The 23,186-nt window shown below is 52.2% G+C and overlaps 1 protein-coding gene across 3 annotated transcripts in view; it reads left to right on the top strand.

The window, feature by feature from the left end:
- Positions 1-5,242: 5,242 nt before the first annotated feature.
- The window catches only part of ECEL1 (endothelin converting enzyme like 1), a 55,919-nt gene continuing 37,975 nt past the window's right edge, over positions 5,243-23,186 (top strand). Inside the window, exons 1-2 of one of the 3 annotated variants that reach the window (XM_028731800.2) lie at positions 5,243-5,397; positions 7,198-8,366. In XM_028731800.2, the coding sequence (XP_028587633.1) occupies positions 7,602-8,366 (765 nt within the window). In that variant the 5' untranslated portion in view covers positions 5,243-5,397; positions 7,198-7,601. Of the gene's footprint in view, positions 5,398-5,475; positions 5,567-7,197; positions 8,367-23,186 lie in introns of those variants that run through there. The other 2 variants (XM_028731795.2, XM_028731796.2) reach the window with 2 other exon arrangements.

Raw genomic sequence — 23,186 nt, 5'->3', positions numbered from 1 at the left:
AGACCTCAGCCTCCTAGCCAGGAGGCCACGTGTGACTCTCTCAGTAGCTCTACGCAGCAGCCCTGTAGGAAACTGCGTCCTTACTTAAAACCCAACCCTCTCATAGCCCTGCAGAAAAAAATAATAATAAGGCTGTGTAGTGCTTAGCAAAACGTTGGGATTTATTATTTCAGCCACTCTGTGCAGCCTGTAATTTTTACTACCCTGTGTGAGCAAGCAGCTACCACCATTAATAACGTAGGAGGGATCTGTGTGTTCTGACTCGGGGTAGATCATTCCTGGGGTGGAATGATGAAAAGCCTGACCCACTGTTCTCCCCATCACAAGTTCCTAGAGGGCTTTTTGTTGCGCTCCAAACCCAGGAAGGAGGAGGAAGAGGAGGGTTGCCTTAGCAGGGCTGGCCTGAGAAAGTTGACATTCAAGACAAAAAGCAACTGCTGAAATCTTTTCTCCTCTTTTCGGGTGGGATTCTGTCACATACTGACAAATTCAGGTGGCACAATTAAATCTGATTAGGAGGCAGCACTCCCCCCGCCCCAAAGAAAAATAGGTGCCGGAAAAACTCACCATGAAGTTCTTTCAGTTCAGTGGTGCCTACACTGGCTGGCAGCTGATGCTCTGCCACTGAGCCCCGTCTCTTCCTGAGTGTGCCGCCTTCCATCAACCCCGTTTTTTCACTCACCCTTGGCCCTCTGTGAAAGCTCTCTGGCTTTTCTCCCACGCTTTCCCCTCTGTCTTCTGGCTAGCAGAAGCTCCCCCTCCCTCTAATTAATCAGCCGGCTTCCCCCTTCACGGCTCTCTTCAAGGCCCACTTAAAGAGAGTGGCAGGGACAAACTCACTTGGGAAGCCAGTGGTAGTAATTCAAGAAGGAGGAGGAGGAGGAGGAGGAGGAGGAGGAGGAGGAGGAGGAGGAGGAGGAGGAGAAGAAGAAGAAGAAGAAGAAGAAGAAGAAGAAGAAGAAGAAGAAGAAGAAGAAGAAGAAGAAGAAGAAAAGTCTGCACGTGCTAAGAGGCACTCTTGATCGCTACTACACAAATTCCACGGATGAGCATTCACACAACAGGTTCAAATACTTACTTGGTTGGTATCCGTCTGCCTCAAGAGACAATGGAGTGTGCTACATCAGACTGCTGCATTAATTTGTGCAAGCCTGGGCTGTATGTCTGGAGGTCCTGGGCTGACCAGACAACAAGACTCCCCTCCCAGCTTCATTGATGTGGTCCAAAGGAAAGCAGATCAAGATATTTGGCACTAGCTTGGCTGCAGGAGTTGCCAGAAGGAGGCGTACAAGGCTCCATCCAACTGTCTTGGGGACTCCACTCCAGATTTGTGTAGGGTTTACTCCCTAGCCTTTTCTTCTCCTGAAGATATCCCTCAAGGCAGCTGGGATTTAGGACCCGAGTTTTCCTTCTCCTAGATGGGCTCCTTTCCCAGACTGATGTGCCCCATCTGGCCCTCACTTCCCTCTGCAGCATGTGCAGGAACTGCCTTCTTGACCATTGGATCCACTCTTGGTCTGGTCTGCTCAATCCTCCAGAGCCTGTCTTCACACTCAGGGGAACATCCCTAACTCCCCGAGGATTTGAGACCCATCAGTTTCACTCACCTGGCTTAGCCGACCAGTTGAAGCCGTTCCCAGGGTGTATCCTCTGTTGCATGTTGACAGCTTCCAGGAGCTGTGGGAATGTTCAGGGGTGCAGGAGAGGATATATTGTCTGAGGATATATTGTGTTAACAAGTTCACAATTTAGCAGAGTAACATTCCCATTTTTAAACTCGCAGCGGATGCGTTTGCTCAGGCTCGCTAAAGCCTCTATAATAACTGTTCTAGTGTTTCCCCCTTATTCCCTCATAAAAGATAAGACACGACACAGTCTTCTATAAAAGAGTTTACTCACATTCTGTTCACAGTCAGATCCCAGAAGGCAGACTTAGCTTAGAAAAGTAACATATACCTAGAAACTATCTCATAAGAAGACAGTCCCTTTGTCCTCTCTTGGCTGGTGGCCAAGAGAGCATCTTTGCCTAAGCAGATGTTGCTTCTTAGATGCATGTAGTCAAAGAGAGAGATAGCTGCCCTGCCCTGTGCTTTTGATGTTACCTGCACAGGTGAGGCCACGCCCACCTCTAGTCACATGCAGAGGAAGTCTGTCCCAGCCCAGAAGGAAACAGGAATTTTACCTGCTGGCTGGACAAACATTCCTCCCCATGTGTAAACATGTCCACTCTAGGAATGTTGTACTTGACTGCTCTTGTGCTTCACATCCCACAGGAGCCACAGGTGAGAGTGGGCACCAAAGGAGGACAAACGACCCCAGAAGGATGACAACGTGTCGCCCACCAGAGGCACCACCCATCCCCTACTGTGGAGAATCCCATTTTGTCCTTGAAACATCCTTGGCTTTGGGGAAGAGAAGGTGAGTGGTCCAAGGGACTCTATTTTTCATGGTCATAGGACAACACTGAGCTAACCCAGAGGCAGTTGGACCATTGGTCCAACTCTGTAGAAGGTTGTTTCCGATGCTCCTATGCAACAAGCTACACAGGGACAAGGGACCTGTGGTCCTCTATATATTGATGGACTACAAATCCCATCATTGGCCATTGGCCATGCTGGCTGATGGGAGTAGGAGTTCACCAAGTTATGGAAGACCACCAGGTTCCCCATCCTAGAGCTGCTCTGCGTTGTCTCTCCTCCCTGCACCTCAAAGCGGATATTGGAAGAGCTGGCATGATCTCAGAAATGGACACCCAAAATGATCAAGGGGCTGGAGATAAGTCTGAATCGAAGAAAGGTTGCAAAACATTCCCAAGAGGGAGAAGTAAAGGTTATCTTTGTACAGCTGGCTAGTTTCTACACTGGGATGCGGGTGGCGCTGTGGTCTAAACCACTGAGCCTCTTGGGCTTGCCAAATGCAAAGTCGGTAGTTTGAATCCCCGCGATGGGGTGAGCTCCCATTGCTCTGTCTCAGCTCCTGCCAACCTAGCAGTTTGAAACCACACCAGTACAAGTAGATAAATAGGTACCGCTCTGGCGGCAAGGTAAACAGCATTTCCATGCGCTCTGGCTTCCGCAACGGTGTCCCGTTGCACCAGAAGTGGTTGTCATGCTGGCCACATGACCCGGAAATCTGTCTGTGGACAAACACCGGTTCCCTCGTCCTGAAGCGAGATGAGTGTTGCAACCCCATAGTCGCCTTTGACTGGACTTAACCGTCATGGGGTACTTTATGTTTTCCTTTTTAAAAAAAGTTTCTACATGCACACAAACACACCAAGGGTAGAATTTGGTCTTTCAAATTTCAGCAGTACCCTGTGCAAGGCCAAAATTTGGCACACACCCCCCCTGCCCCTTGCCTCCCGTTCTGCATGTGCACTACATCATAGCTCAGTACCCAGTGCGAGGGAACCATTTGCACTGCCCTAAATCCACCTCTGTCTTCCCTCCAGTCTCTGTCTTCCCTCCAGCCAAGAAGAAGGCATTAACTGAGTTTCAGGAGACGTTTCAGCTTGGCCAAAGCAGTAAAGGAGAATGCAGAGCAGGAGCATAGAACCATAGAGTGGTAGAGTTGGAAGGGACGCCGAGGGTCATCTAGTCCAACCCCCTGCAATGCAGGAATCTTTCAGTCAACATGGGGCTCAAACGCACGACCCTGTGATTAAGAGTCTCATGCTCTGCCAACTGAGCTATCCCAGCTCATGACCTGGCGGTGTGTGTGTGGGTGTATGATATGGCGAGAGCTCCAATGGCAGAGAGACTTGGAGGACCACATTTGGACCCCACGAGTGCAAAGACTGGGCGATGAGCCAGGGATTTCCTCCTTCAAACCGTGCCTCCACCCCAAACTTGCCAGGCCACTTCTCCCTGACTCTGCCCCCACAGCTGTAAGACATGCGTATAATCATGGCCTAACCTATAAGGCTCTCGTGAGAATCTTTGGAACAATGCGCCCTGGGACGCTCTAAAATGCCAAGCGAGTGCCTTGCAGGTAAGTTTTTTAGGCAGAACGGCTTGGCCTGCAGGCGAGTGCAGCCACAGGTGGTCAATTGTCCCAGCAAGATGCCTCCCAGGCTAAGCCAACAGGCCGCAGGGAGGGGGCTGCCCGCCATGCCCTCTGCGGCATGCCAGCAGGGCCAACGTAGCCGCAGGTGCGTGGCGTCATGTGCCCCCTATAAATATTCAAACCCTTTTGATTTACCCAGATCAGAGTGACACCCGCTGTAATTGATGGGCTATAAATCTCCACCGGCGACACCCGCTGTGGAGGGCGGACTTATGGTGGGGATTCATCTGCAATGCAGCGTTATGTTCCCGATTGGATTCAATCTGGATATTGGAAGTGGGGTGGGGGGAGAGGGAGGGAGGGACGATGCAACCCCTCCTATCCACGCCCATCTCTACTTTCCTGGTAGACACACACTCAGCAAAGGCAGGGAACTGCCACACACACAGCTCTTCCCCCCAGCAAACACCCCCTGTGGAACCACAGAGAGAGAGAGCTCTGAAGAATGCCGTTCTGTAGCGGCAAGGAACCCAGAGGACATCGGGTCCACCCCGCAGCCAAGCCTGAGGGGAGGGACCACCCCACCCACCCCTTGCAACCGGCCAGACACCCAAGCAGAGAGCCCCAGCTGCGGGCCAGGTTCTTCAGGTGCTGGGAGGAAGCCAGCTGAACCGCGCGCCCCCCCCAGTCTGGGTCGAAATTGCCCCCGCCACAAAAAACGAACATCTGGCGCTTCCTCCAACCACATCTGTGAAGGGAAACTCTCCAGTCCCTCCAGAGGCAGGGAAAGGGCTTCTTCTCTCCGCTTTGCAGCGAGAGGAGTCTATAAGTGAGATTCTTTTTTTTGGGGGGGGGGGTCCCTTTTTTTACCCGTTCTCATTCCCTTGCCCAGGTCCAGGGGCGATGACCCCCGCCCGCTTCACACTCACCAGGGCTTGTCCTCAACCAGCTCTTATAGAAGGGGGGTCTCTCTTGACCCCTCCTGCAAGTAATCAGGGGGTTCCCCTCCCCACTCCCAGGGGTCTCTCCCACTGGAGGGAGGGGCGAGGAGGTGGTCCCCTTCTCTCCCCCCCCCCCGCCAGATCCCCCTGCCTCCCTCTCCCAGCCCTGGCAGGGATGAGGTAAGACTTTGGAGCGCAGGCACCGCCGGGCCATTTGCATAATAATCATCGAGCGGGTTTCTCTCTCTCTCTCTCTCTCTCTCTCTCTCTCTCTCTCTCTCTCTCTCTCTCTCTCTCTCTCTCTCCCGCACTTCCAAGGGGGGAGGGGATGGTCGGGCTGGAGGAGCCCGCAAAGAGGGGCTGAGGCGAAGACACCCCCCTCCTCACCGCCGGCTCCGGCAGGCAGGCAGGCGGCAGCTCTGAGCCAGGCGACCCGAGGCTCTGACTACAGGTACTTGGGGAGGGGGGATCGGACCCGGGAGGGGGGAGAGGGGAGAGACGCCCCCCCCCCGCCCGCCTAGCTCTGCCTCCCGGCGCAGCCTCTGCGCGACCGTCACTGGGCAGCGAGGTCCGGGGCGCACCGGTTCTGCTCCGCGCAACTTGGTTTCTTTTTGGGGGAGGTAAGCTTTCTTTTTGAGAGGGTGGGGGTCTCAAGAAAGGAAGACGTGCCCCCCACCGACCCCCTGCTATCCCGATCCGGAGCCAGAGATCTGCTCATGCAACTTTCCGGGCTTGCTTTCTTTGCGCCGTGGAGAGCGCAACAGATCCAGACCGGAGAGGCGGCCGGACGGGGAGGGGTGGGCAGCGGTGCTCGGGCATGTCCCAAAGTGGAAGGGGGGGTCGGGGTCGGTTCGAGGGACGGGGAGCTGTTGAGCCCCCCAAAGCTGTGCCAAGAAGAAGCCGCTGCGCTCTGGGGGAAGGTGGCCAAGAACAATGGGACGGGGGGGGGGCACACACCACCTTCTTCCTCCACCCCCCTCCCACCGTGAGTGGGCGCAGACGCTCATCCCCAAGAAGGGGGCACGTCGGAGGGGGCCCCGCGAATTAAACGCCCCTCCCCATTTATTCTGGAGGAAGAGGAGCTGGAAAGTTGGCGAGGCTTGGAGGATCGCTCCCTTCCCCGCGCGGACTCGGCACGCCTTCCACCGGCGTGCCCCCACCCCACCCCCAATTCTCATGGCTGGCCGGGCGTCGTGGGGTCCCGCTAGCTCCCCCCCCCCGACTCCTCCTTTGGGATCGGCTGCAAATCTGCCTGGGAGGAGGAGAAGGCGAGGAAAAGCCCTGGCAAGCTGGAAGTCCCAGACGCCCCCCCCCCTCAAAAAAACCCCCATTGCTTCTGGCGCTGGTCCCGGAAGATTGGGACTCCCTCTCTGCCTCTCCCGATGAGCAGCCGCGCAAGAAAGACAAGCAGGGCGGAAAAGCCTTCATAGAAGAGGCGAAAAGAGACGATCGGCTGTGCCCAAACCCCAGAAGGGAGATCGCCCCCCCCCCAACTTCAAGTTATGGGATGGGGGCGACCCGAGCTGCAGGGAAGTTAGATGTAGCAGGGCTGGTCGGACCTCTCCGCCCGTCGCCTCCTTCCCCATGTTCCGCGATGGAAAGAGAGGTCTTGTAAGCCGGCGAGGTCTTGGAGATGTGGGGAGGGGGCGCACATCGCCTCCACACACCCCCTTAGATCACTCATAGCGAGACCCATTCCTCGAAAGACAAAAACCCCAACGGATCATCTCCTAGCTGGAAAGGAGAATGATTCAAAGCAAGGGTGGTCGCGATGAACTGGTCCCAATTTCAAGCGCCCCCCGCCCGTCTCCAAAGAGGCGCGCGTCCCTTCCCGCGGGGAGCTGGGGGGGGGGGACTGCTACTCCCCTTGAAGCCCCAGGCAATGGCTCTTCTTGGAGTCTGTCCCGCTAAAAATGCTCTTTTTCTCCCGGAGTGGGGGTGTGGGGGGCAGTTTGGGGGGGGCGCGTAATCTCATGGGCCTTAGCAGGGAAGGGAGTTTGCAGTTTAGGAAGGGTGGGGAGAGTTTGGCGGGGCTGGATCGGGGAGGTGGGCGTGAGATCAGGCTCCTCTCCCCGCTCCCTGCCCCACCAGTTCCCTGTGCGGACGGGGAACGATTCCCGACGAGGCTCTCTCTTATTGCGCGTTGCGCGCCCGAGGATGCTATAAAATATGGAGGCGCCTCTCTTCCCTCCCGCTAATTAAAACATCTCACTGTATGTGTGTTGCTGATTTTTATTTTTATTTTTTGCAGAGCAGCCCCCGCCTCTCCCCGCGGAAAATAAGCGGCTCCACCTGTTCCCCGCGCGCGTGGATGCCCCCGTCCCGCGAGGGATTCCCTGGACTGAGGTGCTTTCAAATCAGGAACTTCTGTTGCTGCTGCTGTTGCCTGCCTGGTCGCTTGCCTTAAACGCCCCCTGCTGGAATCTCCTGCCGCAGCGCCATCATGGCCACCCGGTGACCTCTGTGCCCCTGTCCCCAGCCAGCCCGCCAAGCTCCCCTCTGGCCTGCCAGCGGAGACGGTTTTAGGGTAGCGCAACTGTTTCGGCTGCACCGCAACCATGCCGTAGAACGAAGCACGAGAGGCGGGAGTGCTGGCTTTTAGCATCGCACAGGGCGCCCCTTAACTTTGAGAGCCCAACATCCGCTGCCGCGAAGATGGAGAAGACGTACTCTCTGACGGCGCACTACGACGAGTTCCAGGAGGTGAGGTATGTCAGCAAGTACAGCAGCAGCGGCACCCTGCCCAACGGGTTCAACCTCCAGCTGGGCGCGACGGTGCCCAAGAAGCCTCGCTGCGGCCTTCCCCGCTGGAGCCGGCGCGAGATCTGCCTCCTCTCGGGCCTGGTCTTCGCAGCGGGGCTCTGCGTCATCCTCGGCTGCATCCTGGTTCTGAAATACGTGGCCCTCGAATACGACGCCTACTGCCTCAAGGGATGCCAGGAGCGCAAGGCCCTGGTCAAGGTGTCCCGCTTCGTCGCAGGCAACATCGACCACACCATTGACCCCTGCAAGGACTTCTACTCCTTCGCCTGCGGCGGCTGGCTGCGGCGGCACGCCATACCAGAGGACAAGCTCATCTACGGCATCATCGCCGCCATCGGCGAGCAGAACGAGGAGAAGCTGCGGCGCCTGCTGCTGAGGCCCATCCGAAGGCCCTACCAGGCCTCGGCCGAGCGGAAGGTCAAGGAATTCTTTCGCTCCTGCCTGGACATGGCGGAGATCGACCAGCAGGGCGCCCGGCCCATGCTGGACGTCCTGGAGGACTGCGGCGGCTGGGACATGGCCGCCGCCACGGCCAGGCAGGCGCGATGGGACTTCAACGAGCTCCTGTACAAGACGCAGGGCGTCTACAGCACAGCCGTCTTCTTCTCCCTCACGGTCAACTTGGACGACAAGAACTCCTCGCGCTACGTTATCCGGGTAAGTGGGACCCCGCTGTTTGTGGGAAATGAGACTGAGTGGGGGCAGACTTGGGTCATCTTTGGTATCCTGGGCCCCTCAGCCAGGCCAACATTTGGTGCCCCCAAATGGATCTTCTCAGTGATGGATCTTCTCAATGTTGTGCCCCCTGGCTCAGCGGCCTGTGCAGGGGAATGGCCCTAAATTCAACACTGGGTTGAGCCTTTTGGTCTAATCCAGATCATAGAATGATAGAGCTGCAGAGTTGGAAGGGACCATCAGTGTCATCTAGTCCAACCTCCTGCAATGCAGGAATCTTTTGCCCAATGTGGGGCACGAACCCACAACCCTGTCATTTAAGAGTCTCATGTTCAACCAACTGAGCTATCCTCACTGAGTGTCATCACACAGGAGGGGCCATGGGGTGCTGTTTCGTACCAGAATTGGACCGCTGGTCCTTCTGTCTCAGTGTTGTTCCAGGGTGTGCCCAGAGCCATTTACATGTGCGGCTTTGTCGACCCCTAGTGGCTGAATCTTGTTTACTGCCTCTGATGCATGTGTGATACATGTTTTCATGTGGGCTTGTTCCTTTTGCAACCTCACATGTGCCCCGTCCCCACCCCCAGCCTTTGTGTGTGCATTGCTGGGCACTTTTGTTGTCTTTGCTGCGAGAGGGGCACTTTTGCTGCGCAAGTGTACTTTTGGGATTCATTGCTATTCTTTTATCCGCTTTGTAGCCGCACATTTTCAGTGGAAACATCAGATCCCAGGGAGGAGGGTGGGGAGGGACTCAGGCGCATAATTCAACTATTATTATATGCACTTACAGCCGTATTGCACCTCATCTTCCAAGAGTTAACAAAAGGAAGACGTCCCTTTCATAGTGTTCATTATCCGCTCCCTCTGTCATACATATTCAGCAAGGCTGAAGTCAGACAATCGTTTCTGAGGCAGCCAAAAGTGGCTTGCGAGAGGATGTGCTTCCTCTGGCAAGGCACACCCACACACCAATTTCTTCTGCCCCGCTCTCAGCTCTAGACAAATGGGTTTCTGCAGCAATACAGGCACCTGCTAAGCCTGTTGAGCACAAGAGAGACTGGGATAAGTTGCTGCAGGAAGATTTCCGTGCTACTTTGTGGAAGGAGTGTACTTTCCTGGCAGGACATCTGCTTGGAGTGCAGAAGGCCCCAGGTTCAATCCCTGGTAGGGTTGGGTTGAAAGTCTTCCGGCCCGAAACCCTGAAAACTTGGACAGCTGCTGCCAGTCATTGTAGATGAACCAGTGGACTGACACAGTATCATAAGGCAGCTTCCGATGTCTGTACGAAAAGGAACGACAACAAAAAGCCTGTCTTCAGCTTAAGGGTTGCCATATTCCTGCTTTGCAAGGGGTTGGACTAGATGACTCTTGGGGTCCCTTCAACACTATAATTCTATGGTTCTGTACCAGCAATTCCCCAGATTTTGTAGTGTTCAGGTACAGGCAGTTTGTGCCATTTGGCAACCAATGGTTTTTCTAGCCGTTAAGAGATACTAAACTGTCCACACCTCCTCATGAACCAAGTAAGAGATTAATAGAAGCACATGGATTTGATTTCAGGTGACACTCCCTCCCCCAGACCCTTTATCTTACAGCACCTGATGTGTGCTATTGTTATCATTCCAATTTATCTCCTGTCCTTCTTCCCAAAGCAGTTCAGGGTAGCAAATGAACAATGCATTGCATTGATAATGCAAAACTCTTATCTCTCAGCCTTTGTTCCAAAAGCCCGTGGAAAGGGAATCATGCAAGCGACCTTGCAGGGCTGTTGTGAAAACGAAGCAGGCACAGAATCATAGAACTGTAGAGTTGGAAGGGACCACAAGGGTCATCTAGTCCAACCCCCTGAAATGCAGGACTCTTTTGCCTAACATGGGCCTTGAACCCACAACCTCAAGATTAAGAGTCTCATGCTCTACCAACTGAGCAATGCATGCAATGTGTATGGGCTAAAGGTCAGCCATAGAAGTATGTAGGGCACTCCACGCACACACACACGCACACACACACACACACACACACACACAGTGCTTGTGCATATATATGTGTAATTTAAATGCCACTTGCTGCTACACAAGCCACTGGGCAGTTTGCAGCAGACAAATGGGATTTCTAAAATCCATAAAATAATGCAGTCCTGAAAAACGTTTAATAAATCACAAAAGGGCAGTTCCTAATAGTGGCAGTGGCTACCAGGTCTCTCCTCCTCCTCCAAGTTCCTGCCAAAACAGATGTATCAGAACCAGTTGACTAAAACTTCTTCTTCTTTGACCATCCCTTGTAGCCGAGTAAGATTGTATTCCATAAACACGGTTTTAATAATGAGTCTGTAAGTGACTGTGGAGGCCAATTCTGGATCCAGACATCCTTCCACAGTGGGGACATAGGTTTCCGGGTGGGAGTTGATCATGGTGAGAGTTTGCCAAGCATGCCTTCCTCTTAGGACATTTCTCCCTTGCGTCCTGAGTTCGAGTGTCTTCAAAGCCCATGACACTTTTGGTAAAGGCTGTTCTCCAATGGGAGTGCTTGCAGGCAAGTGTTTCCCAATTGTTGGTGTTTATACTACATTTTTAAAGATTTGCCTTGAGACAGTCTTTAAACCTATTTTGTTCACCATCAGCATTACGCTTTCCATTTTAAAGTTCGGAATAGAGTAGTTGCTTTGGAAGACGATCATCAGGCATCCGCACAACATGACCAGTCCAACGAAGTTGATGTTGAAGAATCATTGCTTCAACACTGGTGATCTTTGCGTCTTCCAGTACACTGGCATTAGTTCGCCTGTCTTCCCAAGTGATGTGTAAAATTTTTCGGAGACACCATTGATGGAATCTTTTGAGGAGTTGGAGATGGCGTTTATAAGTGGTCCATGTTTCACAAGCATATAGTAAGGTTGGAAGTACAATAGCTTTGTAAACAAGCATTTTGGTTTCGCTGCGAATGTCCCGGTCCTCAAACACTCTGCACTTCAGTCGGGAGAAAGCCGCACTCGCAGAGCTCAGGCGATGCTGGATTTTGGCATCAATGTTGGCCTTTGTGGAAAGATAACTGCCTAGGTAGGAGAAGTGAGGTAGGGTCAGAGGCACCTCAGTTCCACTTATGAGGAGCCACCACTGAAAAGACTCCTTCGTAGGCTAACAGCACCCGTGTTCTTCATCCAGGCTAGGCACCCCCAAGGCCTCATCTGCTGATCTTGGGGTGCAGGCAGGTCAATAAGAGTCACAGGCCACCACCACAGAGCTCCCCTGCCATTGGTTACCCATCTATCAGGGTGGTACCGGTAATTTCATAGAAGAGAGAACATCAAGATGCATGTGCGGCAATCACGTAAAGCTCTTGGGTTGCAGTGTGTGTGTGTGTGTGTTGTGTGATGCATGTCCTGTCCTTCAGACTTGACAGAATTACCTGCATGGGGGTTATAGGGACAGAGGTAAAATTCAGTTCCTATCCCCTTTTGAAGAGAATCCACTTCATCCACACACCATTGAGCTGTAGCACAGCAATCCTTCAAATTCCGCACTTCTCTCCAAATTTTGTCATGCAGTTCTCCAAATAATATGCACAAAGCTATATATATTAGGGGAATGTGTTTGTTTTTTTTAAAATGCATACATTTGCAGAAGTAACATTCAAAAATGCTTTTATATTAAAGAAAACTGCTTGTAAAAAAATTGCATATGTTGGACAAATTGCATAGAAAAAGGTAGTACACTAAAATGCTGGCAGTTTTCTGCGAGGGCTTCAATAAAGTAAAATAAAATGTAAAATCCGGAAATGTGGAGAACTGGATTTTTAAGCTTGAAAAAAAATGAGAAATGGGTCGAAACCAAAAATGGACCGCCCTGCCTGCCCCTTTTGGGTTAAGGGCAATACAGTACAGTATTTGCACTGGAACCATCTGTGTACTGTCTGTGTACTTTGCTCAAAACAGTTACCTCTGTCCATGTTTAAATTTACCTCACAACAATGAACGGTCCACATGAATTCAGGGAACCAGCTCTTTCTCTCCTAAATGTGCAATAACTTTGGTGGAGGGAGCCTGGTGGAACGGAGAGGGGTGCGTCAGAATGGGGGTGGGCACCTCCTGCTCCCAGTTCCATCTCTGAAAGACGAGGCGGACCCTGCATTGCCGCCATCTTGCAGTGGGATGAGGTGGGCAAGGCAGGCAAGGCTCTGGTCAGACGTAGTTTGTGGGGTTCACCCCGGGGTGCTTGTGCAGGAGAAGCTCTGCGTAGACGAGCCTTATCTTATTCCTTGACCAGATGACAAGAGAAACAAGGGCAGGGTGGATGCAGTCCTCTGCGTTGCAACTTCCACCAGCAATTGTCCATGCTGACGGCTAGGAGTTCTCCAGCCAGGCTCTCTCTCCACGGCCGGAGGCAGAATGTCCCTCTGAATACCAGCTGCCGGGAAGCACAGGTGAGGAGAGGACTGCCGTGCCCAGGTCTTGCTTGCAGGCAACCTGGGACGTCTGGCTGGCCACTGCAAGAAGCCTTCAACATTTCGGGTGTGTATCAGTTTAGAAAAGAGTCAAGGGAGCAGGGACGCGACAGAGCTGCATAATATCAATGCTCAGCATGGAGAAAGTGGAGACAGGGATGGTTTCTCTCTCATAAAACTCTGGAACATCCAGAACAGTGAACCTGAACGGTAAATTCAGGACCAGCAAAAGGAAGAACTTCTTTACACAGCGCCAAGTTAAACGATAGAATGTACTTCTACAAGACACAGGGAAGGCAACCACCAACTTGGGAGGCTTTTAATGGGGATTGAAAGGTTATAATGGAGGGTTATAAGGCCACCAGAGGCTATGAGGCATGATATGAGGTTCTCCCTCCACTCTCAGAGGTAGCACACTGGGAACCGCAAGTGCGAAGAGTGGGCTGTTGTATTCTGGTCCTGCTTGTAGGCTTTGCATGGAGGCCTCTGCTTGGCCACTGTGAGGATGCTGGTCTAGATGGGACACTGGTCTGATCCAGCAGCCGAGCTCTGTTTTAGGTCCTTATGAGCTGGACTCCAACATCATCATCGTGATGTCAGGTGATGGGCAAGTGGGCAGCCTCATCCAACCCATCAAATGTGGCCAGCAGGAGGGAAGTGGCTGCAGTCCCCCCACAGCTACTGCCCTGTAGAAATGGAAGTAAGATTATGCAATTGGCTTTGATTGCAGAGAAGACAAGTGAGTGAGGCAGCCAATATGGACGGAAAACCAGAGGGTGACATTTATTCCGTAGTCTTTCACTCTGGTAAGAAAGAAGTTGTTTTGTGTACGTGCCACTCTTTCCCTGGCCAAAGTTTTCCCAACAATTATTGAAGACCTGGAGGGAATTTGCCATCGTGCTATTAAGATTGTTCCATCACTGCAAGTATTTCTGCTTGCTGGACAGAACCATTTCCCTTCTTCTCCCCATTGCACTGTTTCTGGGGCACAGGAGCCAGTTCCTCAGGGCCAAGGTCCCTCCCCCCCTATAAAATATTTCAGGGGAACGGGGACCCCAAGGTTGATGGGGATTGCCATTTAAATGGTGTGTGTACGCACCCTGTCTTGTGATCAATTATGTGGGGCAGAGCTTACCTGCCCCCCATATTTTATTTACATTGGCACCCCTCGGGGGGGGGGGGTTCTTCCAGCCCTCCAGAGCAGAATGGTGGGAGGGTTCTGTTTTTCATAAAGGGCTGTCAATCGGTTCAAATGATTATTACAGCATCTTAAGCTCCTGGTAATATTGTGAGGCTATATTGTCAGGATGGGACGTGGGTGGCGCTGTGGGTTAAACCACAGAGCCTAGGGTTTGCCAATCAGAAGGTCGGCGGTTCGAATCCCGGCAACGGGATTGCTCGGTCCCTGCTCCTGCCCACCTAGCAGTTCGAAAGCACATCAAAGTGCAAGTAGATAAATAGGTACCGCTCCGGTGGGAAGGTAAACGGCGTTTCCATGTGCTACTCTGGTTTCGCCAGAAGTGGCTTAGTTCTGCTGGCCACATGACCTGGAAGCTGTACGCCGGCTCCCTTGGCCAATAAAGCGAGATGAGTGCCACAACCCCAGAGTCGGTCACGACTGGAACTAATGGTCAGGGGACCCTTTACCTTTACCTATATTGTCAGGAAGACAGGATATGCCTCCCCACCCTCCCCCAAAATTTACATTCGCAGCAGTAATCAAGAAATCACCTTACAGTATCAACCACAGGAGAACACTCCAATTTAAGAAAAGGAGGTTTCAGATTTGTAATTAATGCATCACAATCAGCGGCTGGGTCGATGCTTTCCCGCGGCAATTAGCGACGTGTATTTGCAAATGAGGAACCTGACTTTGGGTTACTTTCCAGGCAGAACGGCAAATCTGAGCAAGCCATCAGTTAATTGGGAGGCGAGTTTGCAACACAGAAACTCCTTCTTGTCTTGATTTGACTGCAGCCCAGGCTGGCGTCTTTCTTTGCAGATGTGTTTTGCCATTTGCCATTGATGAAATAGTAGTGAGTTAGTGCCGGATTTGTACTAGGCTGTCCGCAACACAACGTTCCGCTTTAGTAGTTGTTCTGCAATACTTCCCCATTGTTACAGTATTGTTGTGTCTTGGTTGGGGGGGACACTCTTGCGCTACAGAGCAATAAGAGCGGACCAACGAAAGCACACTCTGCAGTGTTTGCGGTGCGAAGGATCACAGAGTTTCAGCTGGAATTTGTGGGGCATTCAGTGGTTGGAAAGGAAGCAGAGTGTCTGTCCTTGAACATCTGCAGGTGTGAACAGTATTGAGAGTTCAAACCAATTGCAAATAACAGGCTCTCTTCCATCCTGGGTGCAAATCTTCATGGATGCACAATAAGGAGGATGTCTGAAGAGGCCCAACAGCCCCTCAATGCAGAAAGAGTTTTTGCACATTTCTTGCACTTTTACTGTAGGGCTTGAACCTGGGGGCTTTTTCTGCAGGTGGAGTGCTGCCTCCAGCTCTTTTGATCTCACAGCTTTTGTAGATTTAAAAAAGTTTTTGGAAGATGGGACATGCTAGTAGAAGTCGATGGATGTTGGAGGATTCAGGGCAGATAAAAGAAAGGAGCTTTTCACACATTGCAGTGTTACACTGTGGAACTCACTCCCACAAGAAGCAAGAACAGGACACTTTTGCAGGAGTAGGATCACTTTGGCTCACAACCGGAGCCAAAACAGGAAGGTGCTACCCTGCCCCTGCCAAAGCCTCTCTTAACCTGGGTCATTGGCAAACCAGCCCTGTACTATTTTGCCTGTGTTCTCTTATTGCCTCTCATTTTCCCGACGGGGCGTACGAGCTTTTAAAAGCACCGCAACGAGCAAATTATAGGGAGGTGGGTAGGAAATGGGTTGCGGCTAGAAAGCTGCCGACCAGGGCCACGTCGTGAGGATGCGGGAACGTGCGCCCATCGTTTCTCTTGCCTCTGATGCTCTTCAAGGAAAAGGCCTCAGAGCCAGAACCAGGAGGAAGGGAGTGCATGTTCAGAAAAGTGAAATAAATGAAATGAACGATTTCAAAGCCTGGCTAACGAAGGCTGCGCTAATCGATAGCTCGGAAAGGCCAAGACCGTAGGCATGACGGCCAGGGACCTCCTCTTCTGCCAGCCCCTCTCCTCCACCCCCGCAAGAACCCAGCCGGTTTTCAAGTGCAAAGCTGGTGTGCAATGCAAAGAGCACACATTTAATGCACAGTTTGTTCCATTACCCCGGCAATTTGTTCCCCTGGTGAAGTGGCTGGCATATTTCTTTCTTTATTTATTTATTTGTGTGTGTGTGTTGACATTTGCCACACGGACAAGGAGGCTGCCGTCTGGCCTTCCGGCCCGTTGCCCAAGCCCGGCTTAGCGAGGAAAATGAGGGAGCCACAGCCGGCTCTCCCACCAGCCGCCAGCACTAACAACTGCCTGCTCGGGCCCGCGAGGTGCTGCCGGGTGTGCGGCGCCAGGGCCCTCATTTGCATGGCGGAGGCGCTTCTTTTATGCCCAAATTAACGGGGCTTCGGCGGGAGGGGAAACTTCGCCAGGCAATTTCCCTCCCCGTAATTGCAGTGTTTAGCAAAAGCAGTGCACCAGGCAATTTTCCAGGCTAGCGGTGGATTCGCAAAGGCAGGAGGAGGAGGAGGAGAGGGAGGGAGGGAGCCTCCATGTATGCGTTCAGGAGGACAGCAACAGAAGGACTCTCCTGATGCAGGGGGGCTGTTGCTCAGTGGGTAGAGCACGCAGAAGGTCCCGGGTGGGGAGGGTTCAATTCTGGGTAGGGCTTGCAAAAAGACTCCCTGGAGAGTTTCTGCCAGCCAGTGTCAACAGTACTGAGGTATAGAACCATAGAACTGTAGATTCTAAAATGTAATCTGCCCCCACCCCAATGCAGGAATTGCAGCTAAAGCATCCCTGGCAGGTGGTCACCCAACCTCTGCTTAAAAATCTCCAAGGAAGGGGAGTCCATCACCTCCGAAGGGAGTCCGTCCCACTGTTGAACGGCTCTTGCTGTCTGAAAGTTCTTCCTGATGTTTAGTCTGAAGGCTGTGACCAGGAGACTTGGGTGTGCCTGATCATTCTGCTTCTCAGGTGCCCACTGTGAATGGGCAGCCACGTCAAGCGCCACCCCTGCCATCACGTCCTCCCTCCTTAGGGTGCTCCACCTGTACGCCAGGCTTGGGCCGGGCAGCAGCCTTCAAAGAAAAGTTTGTCCTCTGTCCCATAGGGCCCCTCTGCCTGGGCGCACTTAGAACTTCCCGGGAGGGGATCGCAAGAGGGAGAATTATTCCACACCCTCCCCCCGCCTGCCAATCTTCTCATGGAAATGGCTCCCTGCCCAAGGCAGTTAACAGCCGCTGCCACTCAATTAAGGAAATCTTAAGCCAACAAGTTTTAATTGATTAGACCGTGGTTACCAGATTTTTTTCAATGAATCCGGGGAGACTTTTTTCTTTCTTGGAAGCTGAGTAGCAACAGGGAGTCAGTAGTGGGGATGGTGAGGCAAAGAACCCTGGGCCCAAGCACACAGGCATATTGTATAAAGGTGCAACACCCTTCCTTCGCACCCTGTGAAACATAAATGCGCAGTTTTTTTAATGTGCTGCCTGCCCATGACTCCCAAGCCTTCCCTGATCTCCTGCCCCCTTCCCCCTTTGTTTTGACAGATGGGGGGAGGCTCAGGAGTCATGGGCAGGCGGCTGTTGCCCAATTTTTAAAAAACTGTGCAGGGTGCAAAAGAAGGGCTTTGCACCTTGCCTGGCAGAGAAACTGCGTGCCTTGCGCCTCTCCTGGGCAACGGCCGCTCGCCTGCGACTCCTGAGCCTCCCCCAAGCTGTCAAAACAAAGGGGGAAGGGGGCAGGAGATTTGTCCCGCCGGACATCCCCGGTTCACCTTCAGCAGTGGCAGTAAGCAGCAAGCAGCTCCTGAAGCCAGCCAGAGCCAACTGCACTACCAGGCTGGCTCTGGGCTGCTGAGGCTGCCACTGCCATGTTTCCCGGGGACAGATTTGCAAATCTGGGGACTGTCCCCGGGAACGTCTGGGAACCCTAGATTAGACGGCGACATTTGCTGAACCGTAGCTGAAGTTTTGGAGGGGAATGCTTCCTTTGGTTCCAAATGGGGCAGGCACAGGTCGCAATGGGTGCCGTTATTTTGGAAGAGGCTTCTCCCGCTGTGTGAGACAGGGCAAGGCAGCTTCTCAGATGGAGCCCATGATTAGCACGTGGGTTACTTACTTATTTATTTTAATTAACCTGATCAATTAACCCGATCAATCAGGAGTCTTGCTGTTGGAGGCACTGTGCCTCTGAATATACCAGTTGCTGGGAATCGCCACCAACTTTTGCGGCTATAAAAGAGGATTAGCTAAATTCATGGACAACAATGATCCATGTTCTGTCTCCGCTGTCAAAGACATTGGGGCCTCTGAGTATCGTTTGCTGGGAATCACAGGTGCAGAGAGTCAGTGCTGAGCTCAGGTCCTGCTTTCGGGCTCCACACAGGGCCTCTTGTTGGGCACTGAGAGATGCTGTGCTAGATGGGCCGCTGGCCTGATCCTGCAGGCTCTTCTTACATTCTTATGAGTGCACATCTTCTAAGCTGGCTGTAGCTGCTGGTGGCTGTTGTCAGGCTGGTGGAGGTTGTCTTGAACTCAGGAAGTAGCTCGAACTGCTTGCTAAATCAAAGACAACAGAAAAGGTCTGTTCTGCCATCACACAAATCCCCTTTCTTGTCATGTCAACCCACTGTTGAGGTCCTTCCCTGATCCTGAACCTATTATTATTATTATTATTATTATTATTATTATTATTACTACTACTACTACTACTACTACTACTACTATTGTTATACCCCACCCATCTGGCTGGGTTTCCCCAGCCACTCTGAGCGGCTTACAGCATATATAAAAAATTGTAAAACATCAGACATTAAAAATTCCCCAATACAGGGCTGCCTTCAAATGTCTTCTAAAAGTAAGGTAGATGTTTATCTCATTGACATCTGACAGGAAGGCGTTCCACAGGGCTGGTGCCACTACCAAGAAGGCCCTCTGCCTGGTTCTCTGTGGTTTCACTTCTCACACTGAGGTGAGGGAACCACCAGAAGGCCCTCGGAGCTGGACCTCAGTGTCTGTTCTGGACAATGGAAGTTGAGAAACTCCTTCAGGTCTACTGGGCTGAGGCCGTTTGGGGCTTTAAAGGTCAGCACCAACACTTTGGATTGTGCTCAGAAACGTACTGGGATCCAATGTAGGTCTTTCAGGACCGGTGTTATATGGCCTCTGCCTTGTGGGACATCTTAGTGAGAAGAAAAGGTTAAGGAGTAACCCTATGCAAATCCAAAGTGGTTGGATGACGTCTTGTACGCCTCCTTCTGGCAACTCCTGCTGCGAAGCTGGTGTCAAATGTCTTGCTCTGCCTTCCTTTGGACCCCATCAGGGAGGCCAAGAGGCGGGTCCTGTCCTCTGGGCATCCCAGGACCTCCAGACACACTGGCCAGACTTGCACCCTGGTGAAGTCACTTCAGTGTTGCTAATACAGCAAAAAACAAGACGGGAGGCAGCAATTATGAGTTGCCAGCCTCTGCAGCCACAGCAGGCATTGTGATTCTTCAGGGGTTTGGCTTCACCTCTGCAGGCACAGTCCATTGTCTCTTGAGACAGACAGAGCCCACAAACTCTCCGGAGGAGTAGCAGCCGCCAAGCTGATGTCCTCCGGATGTTGTTGGACTACAACTTCCATCATCCCAGACCGCTGGTCATGCTGGATGGGGCTGATGGGAGTTGGAGTCATCTGCAGGGCAACAGGTTCCCCAGTCGCAGAACTGTCCACAACCATCTGTGCACTGCAGCGCTCTGGCACCTCCCAGGTGGGAGGAGGATGGACATGTTTAAGGGATGCACAACGTCTTGCCCAGTGGCTTCCCATGGATGTGCAGACATGCCCCAAGTGATGAGAAATGTGTATGTGCAAACGGGGAGAGGCTGTGTCCTGAGACAGCTCTGCGCCTATGGGTTTTTTTGCCTGGATTGTTTGCATTAACGTGTGGGAGGAGAAGCAGAGGGCTGCCTGCCCCAAATGGCCATAAATCCAAAGATTTACGGGGCCGGCAAGTGGGGTTGTTCTTTGCTTCCGCTCCGCGTCCCTTGAGCACGTGTCAACATGTTATACTGCTCCGTGCCACCCAACCAAGGGGGACCGAAATTGGGTTTACAGGAGAGCTGGATTTCTCTTGGATTTATTGCCCATCTCAGGATTTTTAAAACGTTCCTTAAATCACGGCGCTTATGATAAAAGCCTCTGGAGTAGAGCAGCTCAGTGCGTGTGTGAATGCAGGCGTGCCTGGGGCATATGTTGGCCAGCCTACAATTTCTCCCATTAAGGGATCTTAAGAGATTGAACCACAGAGCTGTCTAGTTGGAAGGGACCCCGAGGGTCATCTAGTCCAACCCTCTGACAGATATGGCCATCCAACCTCTGCTTATCAACGCCCGATGAGGGAGAGTCACCACAACCTTCCATTCCACTGTCAAACAGCTCTTAAGCGTTTGGTCTGAATCTCCTTTCTTGGAACGTGAATCTATTGGTACAGGTTTTACCTTCCAGAGCAGGAGAAAGCAAACTTGCCCCACCTTCCATGAGACAGCCCTTAAGATATTTGAAGACGGCTACCATATCACAGGAGGGACGCGGGTGGCGCTGTGGGTTAAACCATAGAGCCTAGGACTTGCCGATCAGAAGATCGGTGGTTTGAATCCCTGCAACGGGGTGAGCTCCCGTTGTTCAGACCCTGCTCCTGCCAACCTAGCAGTTCAAAAGCACGAAGTGCAAGTAGATAAATAGGTACCGCTCCGGCGGGAAAGTAAACAGCGTTTCCGTGCGCTGCTCTGCTTCGCCAGAAGCGGCTTAGTCATGCTGGCCACATGACCCAGAAGCTGTACGCCGGCTCCCTCGGCCAGTAAAGTGAGATGAGTGCCGCAACCCCAGAGTCGTCCGTGACTGGACCTAATGGTCAGGGGTCCCTGAGTTGCTGGTCCTGTTCTGCAGGGTGATGCTAAATGACCCCACTCTTTTGGCTGGCCCATTCAATCCAGAATCCTGTTCCCTGCAGAAGCCAACCAGATGTCTCTGGTTAGAGCAGCCAACATCAACCAGGTACCCAAGGCTTTGGTCAGAGTGTTAGATAAGGATGGGGGTACCCAAGTTCAAATACTCAGATCACTGGGTGTAACTTTGGGTGTCTCCCTCTCTCCTTACCCTTGTTTTGACTTTTCGTGTTTGCTGCCCTGAGCAACTTGGGGAGGAAGCGTGAGATATAAATTTAGTAAATGAAAGAATGAAGTAATAAGCTCCTTTGCCTTTAACGGCAGCACAACCCACAGGCATTCAGCAAGGAAGCCATTCCCTCGCACGGAGATGAGTGCTGGGGAATCTTCTTCATGCCAGGCTTCTGTTAAATGCACAGGAGCTGGAGCAGTTTAAATAAGCTGGCAATCCAGGAAATACATAGGTCTGGGCTTTGCAAGAGGTTGGAGCAAATAACTCCAGCTTTAAACAGATTAGGCTTTGCTTGCGTCTCTGTTGCATTGTCCCTATGAGGTGTCACGCGCTGACAGACGGACACGGACAAACACTGCCTCTGCCAAGACACCTTTTTCCAAATCTCTCCTCCGAAGGCTTTTGAGTGAGCTTCCTGGCTGTCTGGATCCGAGCGCCTCTGCAGTCACACAGCCAGCGAGATCCATCATCGTTGCTGTTAGATGATGGTTTCTCAGCTTTGCTTGAAACGGCATAATAGCCTTATGTCAAGATTAATTGACTCCAATTCACAGGACAGGAAAGAGGAGAGTCCTTTGTTAGAGACGGTAATGGACAGACACACGGCTTCGCTGTGTTTCGTGGGTTTCTTTTACTGGGCAGGGCACTGAATTGCTTAAGCTGGGAGATGTGACCAACTATTGCAGCCTGACAGTGTGGCATGAGCGTTAAGAGACTGAGCTGTAAATCGGAAGGTGCCTGCTTTGAATTCTGCCTCTGGCATGGACTCCCAAGGCAGCCTTAGAGTAGACTTTCATTCTCCCCTCCCTTAGTCTGCAATATGATGCTCACCTACCTTATAGGGATGGCGTAAGGATTTCAGCATGATGATGTATGCAAAAAACAACAACTATTGTTTAAATCAGAACTATTGTTTAAATCAGAACCAGTGAAGGCGGTGAAGGTCCTGTGTGAGTGTCTGGAGGCGGTTGGAGGATGGATGGCGGCTAACAGATTGAGGTTGAATCCCGACAAGACAGAAGTACTGTTTTTGGGGGACAGGAGGTGGGCGGGTGTGGGGGACTCCCTGGTCCTGAATGGGGTAACTGTGCCCCTGTAGGACCAGGTGCGCAGCCTGGGAGTCATTTTGGACTCACAGCTGTCCATGGAGGCACAGGTCAAATCTGCATCCAGGGCAGCTGTTTACCAGCTCCATCTGGTACGTAGGCTGAGACCCTACCTGCCCGCGGACTGTCTCGCCAGAGTGGTGCATGCTCTGGTTATCTCCCGCTTGGACTACTGCAATGCGCTCTACGTGGGGCTACCTTTGAAGGTGACCCGGAAACTACAACTAATCCAGAATGCGGCAGCTAGACTGGTGACTGGGAGCGGCCGCCAAGACCATATAACACCGGTCTTGAAAGACCTACATTGGCTCCCAGTACATTTCCGAGCACAATTCAAAGTGCTGGTGTTGACCTTTAAAGCCCTAAACGGCCTTGGTCCAGTATATCTGAAGGAGCGTCTCCACCCCCATCGTTCTGCCCGGACACTGAGGTCCAGCTCCGAGGGCCTTCTGGCGGTTCCCTCATTGTGAGAAGTGAGGCTACAGGGAACCAGACAGAGGGCCTTCTCGGTAGTGGCGCCCGTCCTGTGGAACGCCCTCCCATCAGATGTCAAAGCGATAAACAACTACCTGACATTCAGAAGACATCTGAAGGCAGCCCTGTTCAGGGAAGTTTTTAATATGTGACATTTTAGTGTATTTTTTATCTTTGTTGGAAGCCGCCCAGAGTGGCTGGGGAAACCCAGCCAGATGGGCGGGGTACAAATAATAAATTATAATTATTATTATTATTATTATTATTATTATTATTATTATTATTATTATTGATACATGCAAGGCTGTGCTGATTGGGGCTGTTGGGAGCTCTAGTCCAAAAAAGCTGGTGAGCTTCTCCAGGTTGGAGAATCACAGAATTCCCGAGTTGGAAGGGACCATGAGGGTCATTGAGTCCAACCCCCTGCAATGCAGGAAGCTTTCAAAGAAAGTGGGGCCCGATCCCACAACCCTGAGGTT

Source organism: Podarcis muralis, chromosome 6, assembly GCF_964188315.1.
Source record: "Podarcis muralis chromosome 6, rPodMur119.hap1.1, whole genome shotgun sequence".
In the NCBI taxonomy this organism is placed as follows: domain Eukaryota; kingdom Metazoa; phylum Chordata; class Lepidosauria; order Squamata; family Lacertidae; genus Podarcis; species Podarcis muralis.
This window is presented reverse-complemented; position numbering and strand designations above follow the sequence as displayed.